We start from the raw sequence: 18383 nt of genomic DNA, 5'->3' as shown, positions 1-18383 counted from the left end.
TTCCTGAAGGTGTTTGTACACTGAAAACCAGGGAGGCTCTTACCCCCCAGCCCTTAGTGAGTTCTGTGTTTCAATTTTTCCCACACACACTTTGAGAGACAATCAGAAGAGTTTAAATGATTCAGAAGACCTTGATCAAATGCCCCTTCATTCTCCATTTGTGCTCTTGTGTCTCACAGCTGCTTCTGAAAACTAGGTCAGGCCTATGATGTATATTTTAAATTTTCAGGAGTTGTAGGAGAGAATAAAGTACCTTAGTGCATCATTTGGCTGAAAACACACTCAGAATAAACAGTATTATCCAAAAATACTATGGCAAAGTGATAGAAAAGCAAAGCAAAGCAGAGCATGGCTGCTTCCCATGTGGAATACAAATCCATGTATTGCTGGGATATCAGTTCCAAGCCAAAGGAGAGGACTGTTCTTTTACATGTACACATGGCCATCCTCCCTTCTCCCAGTGACATCCTGGCACAGCAGGGAATGTATCACAACCCTCAGGCTCCCCAAACTCACCCACAACTCAAGCACTGAGAAAACATCAACTATCACTGAAATTAATTATTTAAGGAAGATGTTTTTCCTGCAAAAGGATGAAAATACCTCCAGAGGTGCTGATTTTTTTTGAGACAGAACACAAGAAAATGAGAAAGTGTTGATATTTGTGGGGTTTTGCTAAGGAAACAACTAAAACTTTTCAAGCGTTATGGTTAGACAAGAGTAATTAGCAGGTTTTGCTTTAGAAGGAGCACTCCCAGGAGATACAAAGGTCAAACCAGCAAAGGATTTCCCACTTCAGTCACAGTGTGATTTGCTTTCCCCACATTCAAGTGAGGAGATTTTTCCTGAACAGGAGTCCAGTGCTGGGACTGATGTCCAGAGGTTTTCCCTGCAGGAACATCCCAGCCCTGGCCAGGGCAGGGGGGGCTGTGCCTCAGGCTCCTTCCCCACCAGCCCATCAGTTCACATTTCAACCCCACCCAATCCTGCTCTGCATCTGCATCACACAGCCTGGCTCTTACTGCATGGCCCTCAACTCCCTCCCAGCTGAAGATACACCCCCAGTCAGAGAGCACTGGGAGGGCAAGGAAATGATCCCTGAGAGCAGAGGGAGCTGGGAATGTTACACACCTCAGTGGGCACAGGGATGAGCACCCTGTGAGCACTTACTGGCAACAGACTTTGTACAAACCCCTCTGAATTCAACCAGGATTTCAGCAGCCTTGGAGCAAGGGATTCCTCCCACAAAGCACTTCTTTGCTGTTCTGAGTTCTTGGGTCAGGAGCTTTCCCTGGCCCCAGCACACTTGTCATTTCACACTCTCCATAACCTTTCACCAGACTTTTGTCAGGATAAGAATTCCCAGTTTATTCATTTTTCCAATGAAAACCCTCCTCTACCTCTGACCCTCCTGTGGCCATCCCATACCCTGGTTCTGTCACAGCCTTCTCAAGGTGGGTGTCCCAGGACTGCACAGATCCAGGCACAGCAGGGATTTTACCTGGGACAGCCCCACCTTTGCTCTGTTTACCCTCCCAGCAAATTCTAACGTTGCATTTGCTCTTTGCACTGACAGGGACTGAGCTGAGATTCCCACACCATTCCAACTCCAAGAGCTTGACCCAGGTCCCCCCAGGTCAGTTCCCATCCCTGCCTCACCTGCCCGAGTTCTCTCTCCCAGTGCACTCCTGAATTCACCCACATCATCCCAAATGTCCTCTGCAGATTCCACAGTGACCTTTGTCTTTAAAACCTCAAACCAACTCTGAGCTTCTGCCCACACCTCCCCCTCTTCACATGTCACTGAGAACACACTGAGCTGCACAGGCTCCAGCAGATCCCTCCTCAGAGCTGGCTCTTCTCATTTCCACCTCACCTCCCAGGTCCAAGCCATAAACTGAGCTCAAGACTTTTGGGTTTTACCAGAATACCCTTAAAAACCACTCCCTTACATCACACTGAGCTGTAAAAGAGCCTCTTGGAGGGCAGGGGAGGGCAGAGGTGACTCTGAACCACAGAAAAGCACAGGGAAAAGGTGGTGTGTGCATGAATTTCATCTCCTAAGGCACTGACATCACTGACATGCCACTACCCATCTGTGGTTTTTTGTTGGAACTTTTCAAGTATTATGGTTAGACAAGAATAATTAGCAGAAACAGCCATTTTTCCCTTAGAAAAAGCACTCCCAGGGGATACAAATGTCTAACCCCCAAAGGAATTCCCATCTAAATCAAAGTATGATTTGCTTTCCTCACATTTGAGGCTGAGCAGGTTTTTCTTGAACAGGAGCCGATTCCACTGAACATTCAAGATTCCAAAGGTGACTATTTCTCTTTTTTCCTGCCTCAGTGAGAGAAGGCAGGCTGACCTTGATGTGCCTGTTCATGGCAGTGGACTGGGCAGCCCGGACCAGCCCCTCCAGCTCAGCCCCACTGAAGTTCTTGGTCTCCACGGCCAGCTCGGCGATGTCCACGTCCTCGGCCAGCAGCTGGTGCTCCCTCATGCGCACCGTGTGGATGTGCAGGATCTGCAGCCGCCCCTTCTCGTCCGGCAGCCCTGGGGAGGGGAACACACCGAGCCCTCAGCACAGCTCTGCACAGGGCCCTGTCCCTTCCCAGTGTCCCTCCAGAGCCCCTTCTCACCACACTTACAGTCACAATATGTGACAATGACTCTCACCTGAGAACATTCAATTACGCAAATTGCAAAATTCATCAGTGTCAAACCAACCCACAGAGAAACAGCACAAGGTTCAGTTTCTTTGCTCAGGGCTCCTCAGAGTTGTTGCTTTCAGACTTCCACACCAGAATTCACCTTTCACAATGTGGTCAGTCCATTGGCATCCCTCAGTCCAGCTCCCACCTTTCAACTATCGTGGAATGGTTTGAGTTGGAAGGGAAGGACCTTAAAACGCACCCAGAGCCACCCCTGCCATGGGCAGGGACACCTCCCACCAGCCCAGGGTGCTCCAAGCCCTGTCCAACCTGGCCTTGGACACTCCCAGGGCTGGGCAGCCACAGCTTCTCTGCCCAACCTGTGCCAGGGCCTGCCCACCCTCACCAGTACAGATTTTTTCCCAATATCCCACCTAACCCTGCCCTCTGCCCATTAAAAGTCACTGCTCCTTTCCTGTCACCAGGCCCCGGTAAAGTCTGTTATGCTCCTTTATCCCTGAGTGCCCTTCCCCAAGGGATCCCATCCACTAATTACTGAATCAGTTGAAAGTTTGCTCTCCTAAAATCGAGGGCCTTGACTTCCCTCTCCACCCGGCCCACACTGCTCTTATAAAATGTTCCTGTGCTTCAGCCAAAGTGATCACTCCTCAGTTTGCACCTTAGCAAGTCCCTTCTGAACCACAGATAATGGAAGACATAGAAAAACCTTTTCACACATGAAATCCCAACCAGTCAGACTGGCACACCACCCTGGCAAAGCCCCACTGTCCCAGCTCACCCTCCACTCTTCCTTCCCACCTTTGCTCCAGGGACCTGCTATTTGCACTGATTAATGTTTGTGAAAAGACATTTTTAAATGTGCACAGTCCCCAGCAGTGTTTGTCCTTGTCACCTGATCATTTATTCCAGGGATGACTGGCTCAGTCCCTGGAGTTCATTTAATTTAATTTAATTCACTTCTGTCAACCAAAGATGCAGGAACTGCACCTGCAGCACCCTCCTCCTCCTCCTCCTCCTCCTCCTCCTCTGCACTCACTAACCACAGTTCCTGTGGGGCATTTATCTGTTTGCAGGTATGAGGCTGACAGTCACAATGTCACCTGCCACTCTGGCACCACATCACACATTTTTAGGGTTGTAGGGACACCTTCTGCCACTGAAAAGAAACAAAACATTTAATACTCCTGGCCTTACCTGTTCTGGTCCTGTGGCTCACTAGAGTTTGAGTGATTTTACCTCTGCACCACCAAAGCCCAGCTCAGAACACAGACAGGGTTTGGGGACATCTGTGTGTCTGTGCAGGGCTGGGGAAATGTTTTAGGAACTATTCCAAACTCCATATCTGAAGCTGCATTTCCAATCTCTAACCTAAACACAGATTTGGACCAGTTTGAGTTTTTCACTGCAACACAGGACCACCGAGGCTGTTCCCAGGCTGTTCCTCACCCAAACTTCCTTCACAGAATTGTCACCTCAGCATGAGACCCCACACCACTCACCCTTTAGGCTCCACCATGGCCTTCACTGATCCAATTCTGATCTCAAATGCAAAGTCAGTGACTTGTTTTCACAAAGCCAAGATGATCTGGGCTTAATTTCTTAACAAAGCCCACATTATCAGATATTCCCTGATTTAATCTGCTTTAGGGTGAGGCAGATGTGTACAGTTACTGACAGGCAGCTGCTTCTCCAGTCACCAGATGGAATGGCAAACAGAGCTCTTGGTCCATTTTTAGATCTGCTGGAAATCCAGACCTGCTGATTCCACAGCCAGTGCTGGATAACAACTGCAGCTCCTGCAGGGAGAGTCAGCACTGTCACTTCGTGCAGGGGAAATGCTCTGCACTTCCTCAAGTCCAGAACTGCTGACACACTGTTCTTCCCTGCTCTGCAGCTCAACAGCTCCACAACTTCCACCCAGGAATGATGTGGTGCCAGGACCTGGCTCCTTCCACTCATGCAAGGGCTTCAGGGTCCTGCCTGCCCAGCCCTGACCACTCTGCTTGGCAGAAACTGAGAGCAGGTTTATCACCAGGAAAGTCCCAAGTGGTATTTTATTTGTCTGATTAAATTTGCATGTAATATTCTGTAGGAAGCTGCAAGCAGGTCAGCACTGAGCCACCCTGGGCAGCTGCTCACATTATGGGCTGTGTTTGCTCTGCCCCTGCAGGCACAGGAGCTCAGGGATGGGACCTGCAGAGTCCTTACCAATCTCCATCTTCACCTCCAGCCTCCCTGGCCTCAGCAGCGCCTCATCAATCAGGTCAGGTCTGTTGGTCATGCCTAAATTCAAAGTTAAAAACAAAGTAAGCATTATCTGAGTTTACTAACTGGGTTTCCTACCCCTGGTACAGCTCAGGAGCTGTGGAGGTACTTCCAAGAGCTTCAAGAAAACATACAGAAGGCACCCACTGAATGTTGGGAAAGTCATGCCCTGAGGGACAGTCAGAACAACAGGGATCACACCTGTGCTGGTGGCTGGATCTGCCTGTGCCTGTGATGTGCCCAGGGCTCCTGCAGCAGCACAACCCTTTCCTTCACAGGCCAGTACACCAATACATCAGCCCTTGCAGGTTCTCTTAAACTATGAAACACTCCTTACCAAAAGCTGAAGGAGGAACTGCTGAAAGCAGCAATACCAGCCACTCACAGCACCTTTAAATCTGCTGATGCTGCTCCAAAGCAGACACTCCCTTTGGATCAGTCTCCCCAGCCTCAACACCCCTTTGGGTCAGTCCCCCCACTCCCAGCAGTACAGCCCCAGCTGGGCTGCAGGGAGGAAGCCCCAGCAGTGCTGCCCCAGCAGTGCTGCCCCAGCTGGGCTGCAGGGAGGGAGCCCCAGCAGTGCTGCCCCAGCAGTGCTGCCCCAGCTGGGCTGCAGGGAGGGAGCCCCAGCAGTGCTGCCCCAGCAGTGCTGCCCCAGCAGTGCTGCCCCAGCTGGGCTGCAGGGAGGGAGCCCCAGCAGTGCTGCCCCAGCAGTGCTGCCCCAGCTGGGCTGCAGGGAGGGAGCCCCAGCAGTGTCCCAGCAGCCCTGGGGCAGGGGGGCCCACCCTACCGATGACCAGGATGTTGTTGAGCTGCTCCACGCCGTCGATCTTGGACAGCAGCTGGTTGACCACGGTGTCGTGCACGCCGGTGCTGCCGGCCATGCTGCCCCTCTGCTTGCAGATGGCGTCGATCTCATCGAAGATGATGATGTGCACACCACTGTTGGCTCCCAGCTGGGGGACAGGAGGTGTTGGCAGAGCCACCAGGCACGGCTGAGAGCAGCCCAAACACAAGAGGGGCTGCCCAGCCAGCTCAGCCACACAGACACACAACACTGACACCCCCACGTGTGTTTAGCATGACATGTGTGTATGTGTGTCTGTGGGTCTGTGTGTGTCTGTCTGTGTGTATCCTTTCCATCCTCTCCCACCTCCAAACCAGGGTGGTTGGTGGGCTTTGCCTAAACTTAGGGCTTCACTGACACTGGTTTCAGGGAAGAGCACAAACCAGACTGAACCCCCTCCAAGAGGGACAGAGAAGGAGGCATGAGGAGGGAGGGATGCACCAGTGTGGGAGCACCCTGGGCTGGACTGGGCTTAGTGAATATACAGCTGGCCAGAGCAGCTTTGCTCTCAGTGTTTTAGGGAGCCCAGTCAGCCCAAGCCAGCCAGGCCAGAACTGCTATTTCCAGGTTCACCCAGAGGTGAGGCAGTTGCAGCTGGTAAGAGAACAGGATACTTTTTGTGACTGCATTATGAAGCTTCTTCCCTTCAAATCCCACCTGTTAAATATCTTTTGTGGCCAGTGCAGCCCATGTTAACAGTGGGTGAATGTGCTGGCCCTGGCAATCTGCCCCAGACAGCTCATGACAGTCCCAACCTTTGGGAGACCTTTCTAATCTCACAGCCTGTCAGCAGCCCCATCCCCTCCAGGCAACACTGAGGGTATTTTAACAGGTGTGTTATTGCAAAGGGAAGGAGCTCTCAGAGATACTGCAACGATCTCAGAGCAGGAGATTGCTCACAGGGTCTGGGTTACCACACAAAGCTCACTGACTGACTAAAAAACCTCTGGCAGGAGAAATTAAGTGATTTCAAGCCACCACCAAAATCTGTCTGTGAGTGTGAATAAAATTAAGGGATCCTTTGCCAAGGACTTCTGAAAAGACTCCCCTGTGCTTAACTGTGACTTGCCTGACATTTCACTTTCTTTACCAGAAAATCTATCAAGATTAAGTGATCCACAGCAGAGAAAAATTACCATAGCACATGTGAAATAAGTATTTATACATTGAAACTACAGAATGGATTCCAGATAGCCACCTAAAGTCATGGATAAAAAAACAAGTTTGGGAAGAACAGAGTATTTATCTCCACTTCCAGTTTCAAAGATCTCTAGTTTCAAGACATTGTTCTCATCCATTAGTTTTCTGCTGAGAAAAATGAATGATGTATGGATTGTGACTCTTCGAGGACTATAACATAACTGTAACCCAAAAAGCTGATACCCTGGAAGCTCATTTGGGATTCATCCTATGTTATGTGCCACCAGAACTTTGCAGCAAAAATCCAAACAGAATAATTACATCCCTCCCACCAAAAAAACAGAGAAACAAAAAACAGAGCAAAATTTTTGCAATCCCATTATTAAGGGGTTTTGGAGCAGGTGACACCACACAACCCAAAGCATGGCAGGATGGGCACCTGTGTTGCTTCCAAATGACTGTGAATGGAATTTGAGGATTGCCCGTGGCTGCAGAGCTGGCCAGGGCCCAGCTGCCTTCACACCTTCTGGCTCTGCACAACACTCCCATCCCACGACTGGCAAGGAACAACTAATCAGTGACTCAGTGTTTGGTGCAGGAACTCTGTGACCACAGACCCCCTCTCCAGGCTCCCCTGGGCACACTCAGCCCCTCCACTCTCCCTCTGGGTCTGCCTTACCCTCCTCTGCTCCTCCTCAGCATCAGCAAACAGCTTGCGGATGTTGGCCTCGGACTCGCCCACGTATTTGTTGAGGATTTCGGGCCCGTTGACCACCTTTGGCTCCCTGGCATTGAGCATCTTCCCAATCTGCCTGGCCATCAGGGTCTTCCCACAGCCTGGGGGCCCGTACAGCAGGATGCCCTTCACGTGCTTGCAGCCTGCAATGGGAGGGAACAGGGTGAGGAAGGAGAAGCAGGGTGGGAACAGCCACGGGGCACTGAGGGAATCGCTGTCACAGCTGGCAGAGGTGCCCAAGCTCTGCTGGTGCTCCCACCAGTGAATCCAAACACAGACTGGATCAGGGCATCCCACTGCCATGCCAAGGCCAGGAAAAACACCCCCTAGGACAGCACAAGTGCTCTCTGTGCCCCAGCCACACACAGGGACCAAACCTGAGTTACAGCTCCTGTGAGGAACACAGAGCACCACAAACCCCTTGGGAAGTATGGGAATAACAATCCTCACCCAGAGCACCTCCCAGGGACACTGCCCATCCCTGAACACCAAGCACCAAGCAAAGCAGACACAGGTCAGACACACCAACCTGAGTCTGAAAGAGAAAACCAGGGATTTTTCTTTTTTACCCCTGTACTGGGCTTTAAGGAGTCCCATTTCACACATCCAGTTCTGGCTGCAAATTCACAGGGCAAATATTGAGAAAACTGAAAAACACTTTCAAGAACTACCAGAACCACCAGCCCAAAAACCTTGACCTGTAAACAAAGACCTGAGAGATTCTAATTTATCCCAATAACAGGACTTGAAATGCTGTGTGTGAGCACCAGCATTCAAATGCTCTCCTCTAGGGGAACAGAGGATACCTTTGCTGCAAGCTAAGGGGACACATCTCAGGCACTTCTGTCCTGGAAGCTGCTGCTGGAAAACCCAGGAACAGGGGAGCAGAGATCATGTACCAGCACCAAGTTTGAGACACTTTGCACCAAGCTCAGGGAAAGCCTCAGAGAAGTAGAAAGCCCCAGAGGTGGAATTCAACTACAAAAACAGGGAAGGAAATAGAAATTACCTGGAGAAGACAAAGGGGCTCCCTCCTGCCCAAATTAAGGGACATGGACCAGGGATTCAGGAGCAGAGAGTTTGGATACTGCCTGAGCACAGAGTGGTGAGGAGACAGAAAGGAAATCTAGAACTTATTTTGTCATGATCTTTTCATTTCCAGCAGAGCAACTTTTTCTGTTTCCCAGCTGATACTGAAGTCCAAAGAGCAAACACAAAACTACAAGGAAATAAATTTATTTTCAACACTTAGGACCCAGCAGGCATTTCATCATTTCAGGTCATTTCTTCCTACATAATTTCAAGCACAATAAAAGTATCAGTTCCTCACTTTGCCTATGGATGAGCCAGATGGGAAAATACAAAGCACTCAGGATGTGCTTCCCAGGGTTTGGGCCACCTTGGCCCTTCACAGCACCAACACCTCCTGCCCTTCTCCAGAGTTACAACTGTGACCTCAGCAGCCCAGAGGGGACATCCCAAGGGAAGAGACTCCAAGGAAGCTCTCACTGCTGTAGCCTGTGGGAAAAGAGCACATTTGGAAACTGCCTGGACAAAAATCTTGGCTTTGAAGACAAGTGTTTAATCACAGGGGAGGGAATTCAGCACCTTTTCCTTTCTCCTGCTCCATCCCATTGCTGCACAAAGTCCCTCACATGTGCTCTGGAGAAGTGAGGAACACAAGATGTCCCTATATTTGAAGATAAAACCCCCTATGTTTTGTTTCCAGAAAATTTATCTAAAACTTAAAAATCTTGATGTGTTATTCTCTGAGGTAAAAAGAACACAACAAAGAGTGGAAACAGCTCCATGCTGTAGATGCCATTCACACTGGCCTCAATGCTGTGCCAAGGATGTGGCTTAGGTTGGATATCAGGAAAAATTTCTTCACAGAAAGGGTGGTCAGGCACTGGCAAAGTCTGTCCAGGGCAGTGGTGGGGTCACCATGCCTGGAAGGGACCAAAAGGTGTGTGGGGCCCATGGTTTAGAGATGAAAACAGTGCTGGGTTCATGGCTGGACTCAGCCTTAGAGGTCTTTTCCAACCCAAATGAACCCATGAAAATACATTTATTTTACACTCCACACTTGCAGTTTGACTTCTTCAGGGATGCAAAGCACCAGGAGCCCTGCAGTGCCTGAGAGCACAGAAAGGCAAAAAGCAAAAGAGCAGCAAAGGGGTGGCCCCGAGCTGAGGCTGAGGAGCTGAGCTCAGCTTATCCCATCCTCACAGCCCTGAGGAGCTCAGGCACATGGGGGGGTCTGTCACCCACACAGCATGACCTCCCTGCATGCCAGCTCAGCCCAGCCCAGAGTCCTCAGGGCTGCACAGACTCACAGCCACTGCCTGCCTTTAAAGGACAAACACTTCATTATCCTCCTGATTTCATTTACTCACTGTGATTTCATTTACCTCTGGATGTTACAGCCATAAAGAATTGATTTCAATCTGAGTAACTGCTCAAGACAACACAATTCCCACGACCACAGTGCTGCCTCTCTGGCTGTTCCCTCAGTGAGGACACTGCCCTGAGCAGAGCCTGAACCCTCCAGTGCTCCCCCCAGCTCCCAGTGCTCCCACTGCTCCCACAGTTCCCAGTGCTCCCAATGCCCCCACAGCTCCAGTGCTCCCACAGCTCCCAGTGCTCCCACTGCTCCCACAGTTCCCAGTGCTCCCAGTGCTCCCCCACAGCTCCCACAGTTCCCAGTGCTCCCAGTGCTCCCCCCACCTCCCAGTGCTCCCCCACCTCCCAGTGCTCCCCCACAGCTCCCAGTGCTCCCCCACAGCTGCCAGTGCTCCCCCACCTCCCAGTGCTCCCAGTGCTCCCCCACAGCTCCCACAGCTCCCAGGGCTCCCAATGCCCCCACAGCTCCCAGTGCTCCCCCACAGCTCCCACAGCTCCCAGTGCTCCCCCAGCTCCCAGTGCTCCCACAGTTCCCAGTGCTCCCCCACAGCTCCCAGTGCTCCCCCACCTCCCAGTGCTCCCACACAGCTCCCAGTGTTCCCACACAGCTCCCAGTGCTCCCAGTGCTCCCCCACAGCTCCCAGTGCTCCCACAGCTCCCAGTGCTCCCAATGCCCCCACAGCTCCCAGTGCTCCCCCACAGCTCCCAGTGCTCCCACAGTTCCCAGTGCTCCCAATGTCCCCACAGCTCCCAGTGCTCCTCCACAGCTCCCACAGCTCCCAGTGCTCCCCCACAGCTCCCACAGCTCCCAGTGCTCCCCCAGCTCCCAGTGCTCCCACAGTTCCCAGTGCTCCCCCACCTCCCAGTGCTCCCAGTGCTCCCCCCAGCTCCCAGTGCTCCCACAGCTCCCAGTGCTCCCAGTGCTCCCCCCAGCTCCCAGTGCTCCCCCACAGCTCCCAGTGCTCCCCCACCTCCCAGTGCTCCCAGTGCTCCCCCCACCTCCCAGTGCTCCCACACAGCTCCCAGTGCTCCCAGTGCTCTCCCACAGCTCCCAGTGCTCCCACACAGCTCCCACATTCCATGCTCCAGCCGGAGCCCAGCAAAGTGCCATGGTGAGTGAGGGCTGGAGCCCACAGAGCCCACAGCCAGCCCTGGGCACAGCCTGGCAGTGGGGTTTGTTCTGCAGAGGAGCCTCTGCATGTTCGAAACACCAACATGAACTGTCTGGGCCTAATTCGTTCCTTCTAGTTTTCTTGTAAGTCCTGTGAGAAGTGGCTGAGGGAGCTGGGGGGGCTCAGCCTGGAGAAAAAGAGGCTCAAGGGGGACCTTCTGACTCTGCAATCCCTGCCAGGAGGGGGGAGCCAGGGGAGTGTCAGGCTCTGCCCCAGGGAACAGGGACAGGAGGAGAGGGCACGGCCTCAGGCTGGGCCAGGGCAGGGGGCACAGCAGCAGGAATTTCTGCCTGGTCAGGCTTTGGAAGGAGCTGCCCAGGGAGGTTTGGAGTCCCTACCCCTGGAGGTGTTCAGGGAATGGCTGCACTCCATGCTCTGGTCTGGATGACAAGTGGAGATGGGGTGAGGGTTGGACTAAATCTTGGAAGTCTTTTCCAAACTAAACATTTCTGTGATTTTTGCAATTCCCAATCTCTCTCCCAGGAGTACAACTGAGTTACTTCCACCAGAAGCTTCTCTTCTACAGCCCCAAAACAATGTGAACTTCTTGAAAAGCCCAAACATTCCCCTCCTCTGCAGGAGCTGCCTCAGCCACAGAAGAGGGCTCAGCCCGTGCCACCTGCCCCCACATCTCACCTCCCACAGTGGGAGTGTTTGGGAAGCAAAAGACAAAGCACCTGGTGGCAGCTGGAAGGCTCTGGCCAAACAGGACAGCTGTGGACAAACCTGCTTAGAAACCTCCTGGGATTTTCACTCTTTACCTGCTCAAGCTGTTCCAAATGGAATGGAATTAAAAGAATGGGAAGGGACCCCCGAGGACCATCCAGTCCAACCCCTGGCTCTGCACAGACACCCCAACAATCCCACCCTGTGCCTCCTGGAGCTCTGGCAGCCTCGGGGCCATGCCCACTGCCCTGGGGAGCCTGGTCAGTGCCCACCACCCTCTGGGGGAAGAGCCTTTCCCTGAGATCCCACCTGACCCTGTCCTGGCACAGCTCCAGCCCTGCCTTGTTCCCTGGGGCTTTCCCAGCAGAACCACCAGCTCTGGGCCCAGCAAGCTCCCTGAGACACCTGACAATTCTCAGTCCTGCCCCAGACAGGCTCAGCCAGTGCTGGACAATCCCTGCTCAGCCTTTCCCAGCCCCTCCCCACAGCTGAACTCTGAGCACAGCACGAAGCAGCTGCTGCAGGACTGGGCTGCCTCTGAATGGGCAACAGAGAGGGCAGGGTCTGAGTCAGGTGGAGAACATTCCTGAACCCAAGCAATTAGTTCCTCTCCAAATAAAACTGCCACAAGTGACTCCAGCAGAGATTTCCCTGGACAGCCACGTTCACCTGGCTAAAAGCAAAGTTTTAAGCACAAGCAGGACTTTATTAAAATAGACAGGTGATGACAAACCCCAAATGTTACCTCTGAAATCACAGTGGGATCCTCTGCACCAACAGGAATTTTGATTAAGTTTATCTCCCCTCTGCTGATTTCACCAATGTGGCCCAAATGTCAATACTATTATGAGAATCTTTCTAAACACAAATTATGAGCAGTGCAGACATCTCCAGCTCATCCAGCTCACCAATAGGGCTCCAAACCAAAGGTCACTCCTGTAACCTGAGCCTTAATTATGCCATTTAATGACATACAGTTAGAGGCTGAGCAGGGATGTTCCACAGGAACTCAAATACACCAGTGTGGGAAACAAAGCACCAGGGGAAAATCACATAAACTGGTGAGAAGGGAGAGTTCCTGGTGCCACCAAGGGAAGCCAAACTGTGTCCACTCAGAGCCTCAACTGCCTAGAGACAAGATAAACTTTATCTGATCAACTCTCTCTCTTCCTTTTTTTTGAAAGATCAGAAGAACTGGTTTAGTATAACAGGGATTTTCTACTTGGGAGTGTAATTCCCCTTTTCATTAAAATCAAAGCATTCTGGTGTGATTGGCTCACTCTGATCAGGAACCTGCAGGGATGGATCCTCAGCACATCAGGGAGATGTTTATCTCAGAATGTTAATCCTGGGGCAGGTTACAGGGAGAGCAGGGTTCCCAAACTTCACCTGCCACACAGGCAAATTTCCCCAAAAGCAGAGCAGGGTGGAATTTCCCCCTCCCCTCCTCCTGGAAGCCCAAAGACTCCAGCCCAGCCTCCCACGAACCTCCCCCTGCTGCAGAGATGGGGCAGCACTGACGGAACCTGTTTCTGCCTTCAGTTCAAAGCTGGGACAGGGAAAGGGCCACAGCTGACCCACAAGTTTTGTTTTCAGTGGACCCTCAGTGGGCAGGGGTTTGGTCTGTCAAATCCTTCACCACTGTAAGGAGAGGACACAGGCAGTAAGTTCTCCCTGGATTTTGGAAACAGCTTCCTCACCACATCCCTCTGGCTGTGAGTCCATCCATCAGCCCCACCTGCAGCACAGCCCTCAGCTCAGACTCCTTCCAACACCTCCTGTCCCAGGCCCTCAGGAGCACAGCCCACAGCAGAGACCTGCCCAGAGACACTGTGAGCACCCTGCTGCTCCCCCAGCTCCTGGTCCAGCACCACAGCACCTCCCTCAGCACCTCCCCCAGCTCCTGGCCCAGCACCTCCCTCGTCCTGGCCCAGCACCTTCCTCAGCTCCTGGTCCAGCACCACAGCACCTCCCTCAGCACCTCCCTCAGCTCCTGGCCCAGCACCTCCCTCATCCTGGCCCAGCACCTCCCTCAGCTCCTGGCCCAGCACCTCCCTCGTCCTGGCCCAGCACCTCCCTCATCCTGGCCCTGCACCTCCCTCAGCTCCTGGCCCAGCACCCCCCTCTGCACCTGGTCCAGCACCTCCCTCAGCTCCTGGTCCAGCACCACAGCACCTCCCTCAGCACCTCCCTCAGCTCCTGGCCCAGCACCACAGCACCTCCCTCAGCACCTCCCTCAGCTCCTGGCCCTGCACCTCCCTCGTCCTGGCCCAGCACCTCCCCCAGCTCCTGGCCCTGCACCTCCCTCAGCTCCTGGCCCTGCACCTCCCTCAGCTCCTGGTCCAGCACCTTCCTCAGCTCCTGGTCCAGCACCACAGCACCTCCCTCAGCACCTCCCTCAGCTCCTGGTCCAGCACCACAGCACCTCCCTCAGCTCCTGGCCCTGCACCTCCCTCAGCTCCTGGCCCAGCATCTCTGCTCACACTGTTTGCCCCTTCACTTCCTTCCAGTTTCTATAATGTGGGGGATACTATGGGTGCTCTGAGTCAATCTCTGGTTTGCAGAAGGAGAGGGCAGTGACATGTCAGGGGCTTCTCTGCTGCCCTCCCCAGAGGGAGAGCACAGAGGTCCTGTTAGATGTGGAGAGAGTTAAGTGAGCAGACTGAGCCTCAGGGGGAATGAAGCACTTCATTTTAAATCCCATCAGGAGGAGAAGACCCAGGAGAGCACCAGTGCTTCCACAGTGAGAAGAATTAACAACAGCAAATGCTGAGTCCAAGCTATTAAACACTTTCTGCCACCAAGGAAGATGTGATGGGTCGTGTGGCAGCTGACACTGGGACCAGGGACCAATGGGCAGGGGCGGGAACAGAACAGCAGACACAAGAGCCACAGCTGTTGGATTTCTGGACAAGAACTTCACCCAAGGGCACCCAGAGCAGGTGGAATCACCTCCAGGTCTCTGAGAACACGGACAGGGTGGGTGAGAACCTGAGGGACAGACAGTGAAGGTCATCCTTGATGTTGTAATGGGAACTGGAGGGAGCCTGGGGTTGGATTAAATCAAGAGATCCACTTCAACCTCAGCTGCTTTCTGATTGTGTGGCACAGACCTGGCACTAACCTGATGCCTGGAAAATTCTGGCATAAGGTCTCTCTGTGTAGGTAGAAGAAAACAAGGATACAGGAAACAACCAAAAAGAATTTATTAGATCAGCCTGAGACAAATTCCCTCCAGGAAAGGGAAGGAGATCCCACAGAGTGTGAGGAAACAAAGAAAGCAACAGAGGGAGGTTCAGACTTTCCTGAAGACACGAATAGGTTTTACACATTCCCCCAGACATGAAGGAAAAGCACAGGCTGAATGAGGTCAGAGGCAGACGAAAAGTGGATAAAACCCTTAAAGCACAGTGAGAAATGATCCCTCCTGAATTCATGGCACCTGAAGATGGAACAGACAGAATGGTCCAACCCAACCTGCACACTGCCAGGCCAAGAGCTACAAACACTGCCAGGCAGCATTAAATTCACCTCAAATCTGTGTAACCTGATGTCCAAGTTTCTAAATCAGGCAGGAATAATGAACTGCATGTTGCAAAACAAAAAATCATCACAGTGGGGATAATAACCAGGCCCAGACAGAGGCACAGCCACAACCTGACCCAGAAGTTTCACTGAAATCACCCTATTTTCAGCAGAGCTGGGTGAAATCCTTTCCATCATTATTCTTCTCTTGCAGTACCTGAGCATTTTGAGAACATGAATGTATTAATTTTTAAGGGAGCTCAACAGACAAGTCTCCACTTCAAGGCAGAATCCAAGAAGGAAAATAATATCTGAGTATCTGCTGATTTGAAAGTTCCCTTTGTGTTTTGTTGGTATTTCCCTTGTACAAGGTGGGATGTCCTTCAGACCTGCAGAGCTCTGACCCCAAGAGGGCAGGCTGAGATGGTTCCCAGGAAACAGAAACCACCCTGGAAAAGCCTGAATTGGATTATTTATGGTAACAGGAGAGGATGGGCAGTTTGGGTTCCATTCAGTGTCTCAGAAGAATCTGTGACACCAAACATTTCTGCCCCCAACATTGAGCCCTAACAAAGCACAGACACACAAAGCTGCTGTTTCATCAGCCCCCACAAAACTGTGCCAGGAAATCAGAAAACCCCTTCTGTGCTGCAAGTCAGGGCTGTGTGCCTGGGGACACCAAAATGTTGTGAAGTAAGGAAAAGAAGGTCACTGTGAGTGTTTTCTTTTCAGATCTGAGAAGGGGCTTTACAGTTTTGTTCAAAGATACAGCTCCAGGCACCAAATATCAAAAACTTTGCTGCAAATGGCTAAATACCTGCTGGAGTCAGAGGGAAAAAAAAGAACAGTGCTCTAGTAAGCAATCAAGCAATCCCCTTAATGGCACAAGCAACTGGATGAGCTGGATTCAAAGTCTCAGCAGGGATGAGGGCTGATCCAAAGGGACACTCTGGAAAAACATTTCTCAAATACAAGGAGGAGCTCTGGCTGGAGCAAGAGGCTGCTCTGAACTGCAGCAAAGAGAGACCAAAGCCAGACCCCCTTCACACACAGCTTTTCTGAGCTGGATGGCACAGACATCCCAAAAGGGCTGGAAAAGCAGGAGGTTTCCCTGGAAAAGGGTTTGTAGGGCTGACCCTCAAAGAGAATGGCACTGCCAGGCATGAAACTCCTGCCCCAGAAGTGCCATTCCCAGGAGTGAGGCCTTATGGTACCAAAAGGAGTGTCCCTTTTGTTTCAAGAGACCTTCCTCAAGCCTCATCCAGACAAGGATTTAACTCCATTTGGCAGCCCCAAGATTATCAGGAGTCAAACAACAGTCAATCTTCCCTGGGAGGGTGGGCAGGCCCTGGCACAGGTGCCCAGAGAAGCTGTGGCTGCCCCAGCCCTGGGAGTGTCCCAGGCCAGGTTGGACAGGGCTTGGAGCACCCTGGGCTGGTGGGAGGTGTCCCTGCCCAGGGCAGGGGGTGGCACTGGGTGGGCTTTGAGGTCCTTCCCACCCAAACCATTCCAGGATTTTGTCACATCACACCAACCAAGGAGCTGAGCCAGCTGAATTCTAGCCCTATAAACTGGTTTTATCAGTAGTATGTTTGGCTTCCATCTGTATTAGCTCCCTCCAGAGCCATTCAAGCCCAAAGCCACCACAAGAGAGGTGGGAGATCCACACACAGGAAAAGCAGAGTGCCCCTTCCAGGTGAGCAGGGCAGGGGCAGTGACCAGCAGGAGCTGAGCCAGCATTTCTTCTCTTCAATAAACCCAAGTTTGTGCCATCAGATCAGCATTTCCCCCCCCAGATGATGTGGTTAACTAACACTGATTTATGTGCTCCAAACCCAGAACATTCCTTGGAAGTTACATCAACCACACACAAACTGCAAGTAACTCTGAAAGGGTCTATGGAGCCTGTGCAGTTATGGACAGAAATATTTACAGAGTGGGGGCTGCAGTCTGGGAGCACTGGGCAAGGCCCACAACTGGGAGAGCACTGCAGCACAGGGAGCAGGCAAATTCCTGCTTTTCCTTTCCCAATAAATTATTCACAAAGGTGAACAGCTGTCACACTGACAGTTCAGATCTGAAATATAGTTAAGAGCAAGTTATAACTGAGGCAAAGAAAATGCATGTCAGAAAGTTTTGTTTTTTCAAATTTCAGATTAGCTCTTTAGCCCTGGGGTTACTCAGAGCTCAGGAGTCTGCTCTGAGCCCAACTGCTTCCCTGAAAAATGTCTGTGTGTGTAAACATGCACAGTGAGGCTGTTTGTGTTTAGGAGGGAACGTGGCACACCTTTCATTCATTGCCCAGGGTAATCCAAACACTACTGGGCCTTCAGAGAATCTCCCTGGATTAAGCAACACCAATTAAGAAGAGGAACCCTGTGGGCAGCTCCAGGGCCTCACCCTGCAGCCAGCAGGGATTCCCTCCTGCCCCAGAGGGAGGTTGCCCACATCAGTCAGTCCATGGCTGCAGAGTGCCCAGCTGGCAGGGGAATGCAGCTCATGGACATGCCCAGGGATGCCATGGCATGTGAGACCCCAGCCTGGCAGCCTGCCCACAGCAGGGGAGGGCACAGCAGCAGGGAAACAGCTCTGACTGTCCGTTTGTGAACACATCCTGCCACTGCAGGGACACTGAGGAGAACTCCCAGGCTAAACCTTTCCCTTTCACATGAGGTCACAGCTCAGACTCTGGACAGCAGCCACAGAATCAGAGTCCCAGACTGATCTGGGCTGGAAGGGACCTTAAAGCCCACCCAGTGCCACCCCTGCCATGGGCAGGGACACCTCCCACCAGCCCAGGGGGCTCCAAGCCCTGTCCAACCTGGCCTTGGACACTCCCAGGGATGGGGCAGCCACAGCTTCTCTGGGCACCTGTGCCAGGGCCTCCCCACCCTCACAGGGAAGGATTTATTCCTAATATCTGACCCTCTTTTAGTTTAAAACCATTCCCTCTT

General features: G+C 52.2%; 1 protein-coding gene across 2 annotated transcripts in view; it reads right to left on the bottom strand.

The window, feature by feature from the left end:
• NSF (N-ethylmaleimide sensitive factor, vesicle fusing ATPase) overlaps positions 1-18383 on the bottom strand; it is an 81467-nt gene that overhangs the window by 25926 nt on the left and 37158 nt on the right. For both annotated transcript variants that reach the window (XM_071577445.1, XM_071577444.1), the window contains exons 9-12: positions 7607-7806; positions 5731-5896; positions 4884-4958; positions 2369-2556 (exon numbers count right to left, since the gene is read on the bottom strand). In XM_071577445.1, coding sequence (XP_071433546.1) covers positions 2369-2556; positions 4884-4958; positions 5731-5896; positions 7607-7806 — 629 coding nt within the window. The remainder of the gene's footprint in view (positions 1-2368; positions 2557-4883; positions 4959-5730; positions 5897-7606; positions 7807-18383) is intronic.

This window comes from Pithys albifrons, chromosome 25, assembly GCF_047495875.1.
Source record: "Pithys albifrons albifrons isolate INPA30051 chromosome 25, PitAlb_v1, whole genome shotgun sequence".
Lineage (NCBI taxonomy): Eukaryota > Metazoa > Chordata > Aves > Passeriformes > Thamnophilidae > Pithys > Pithys albifrons.
The sequence above is the reverse complement of the archived record's forward strand: the minus strand, read 5'-3'. Positions and strand labels throughout refer to the sequence as shown.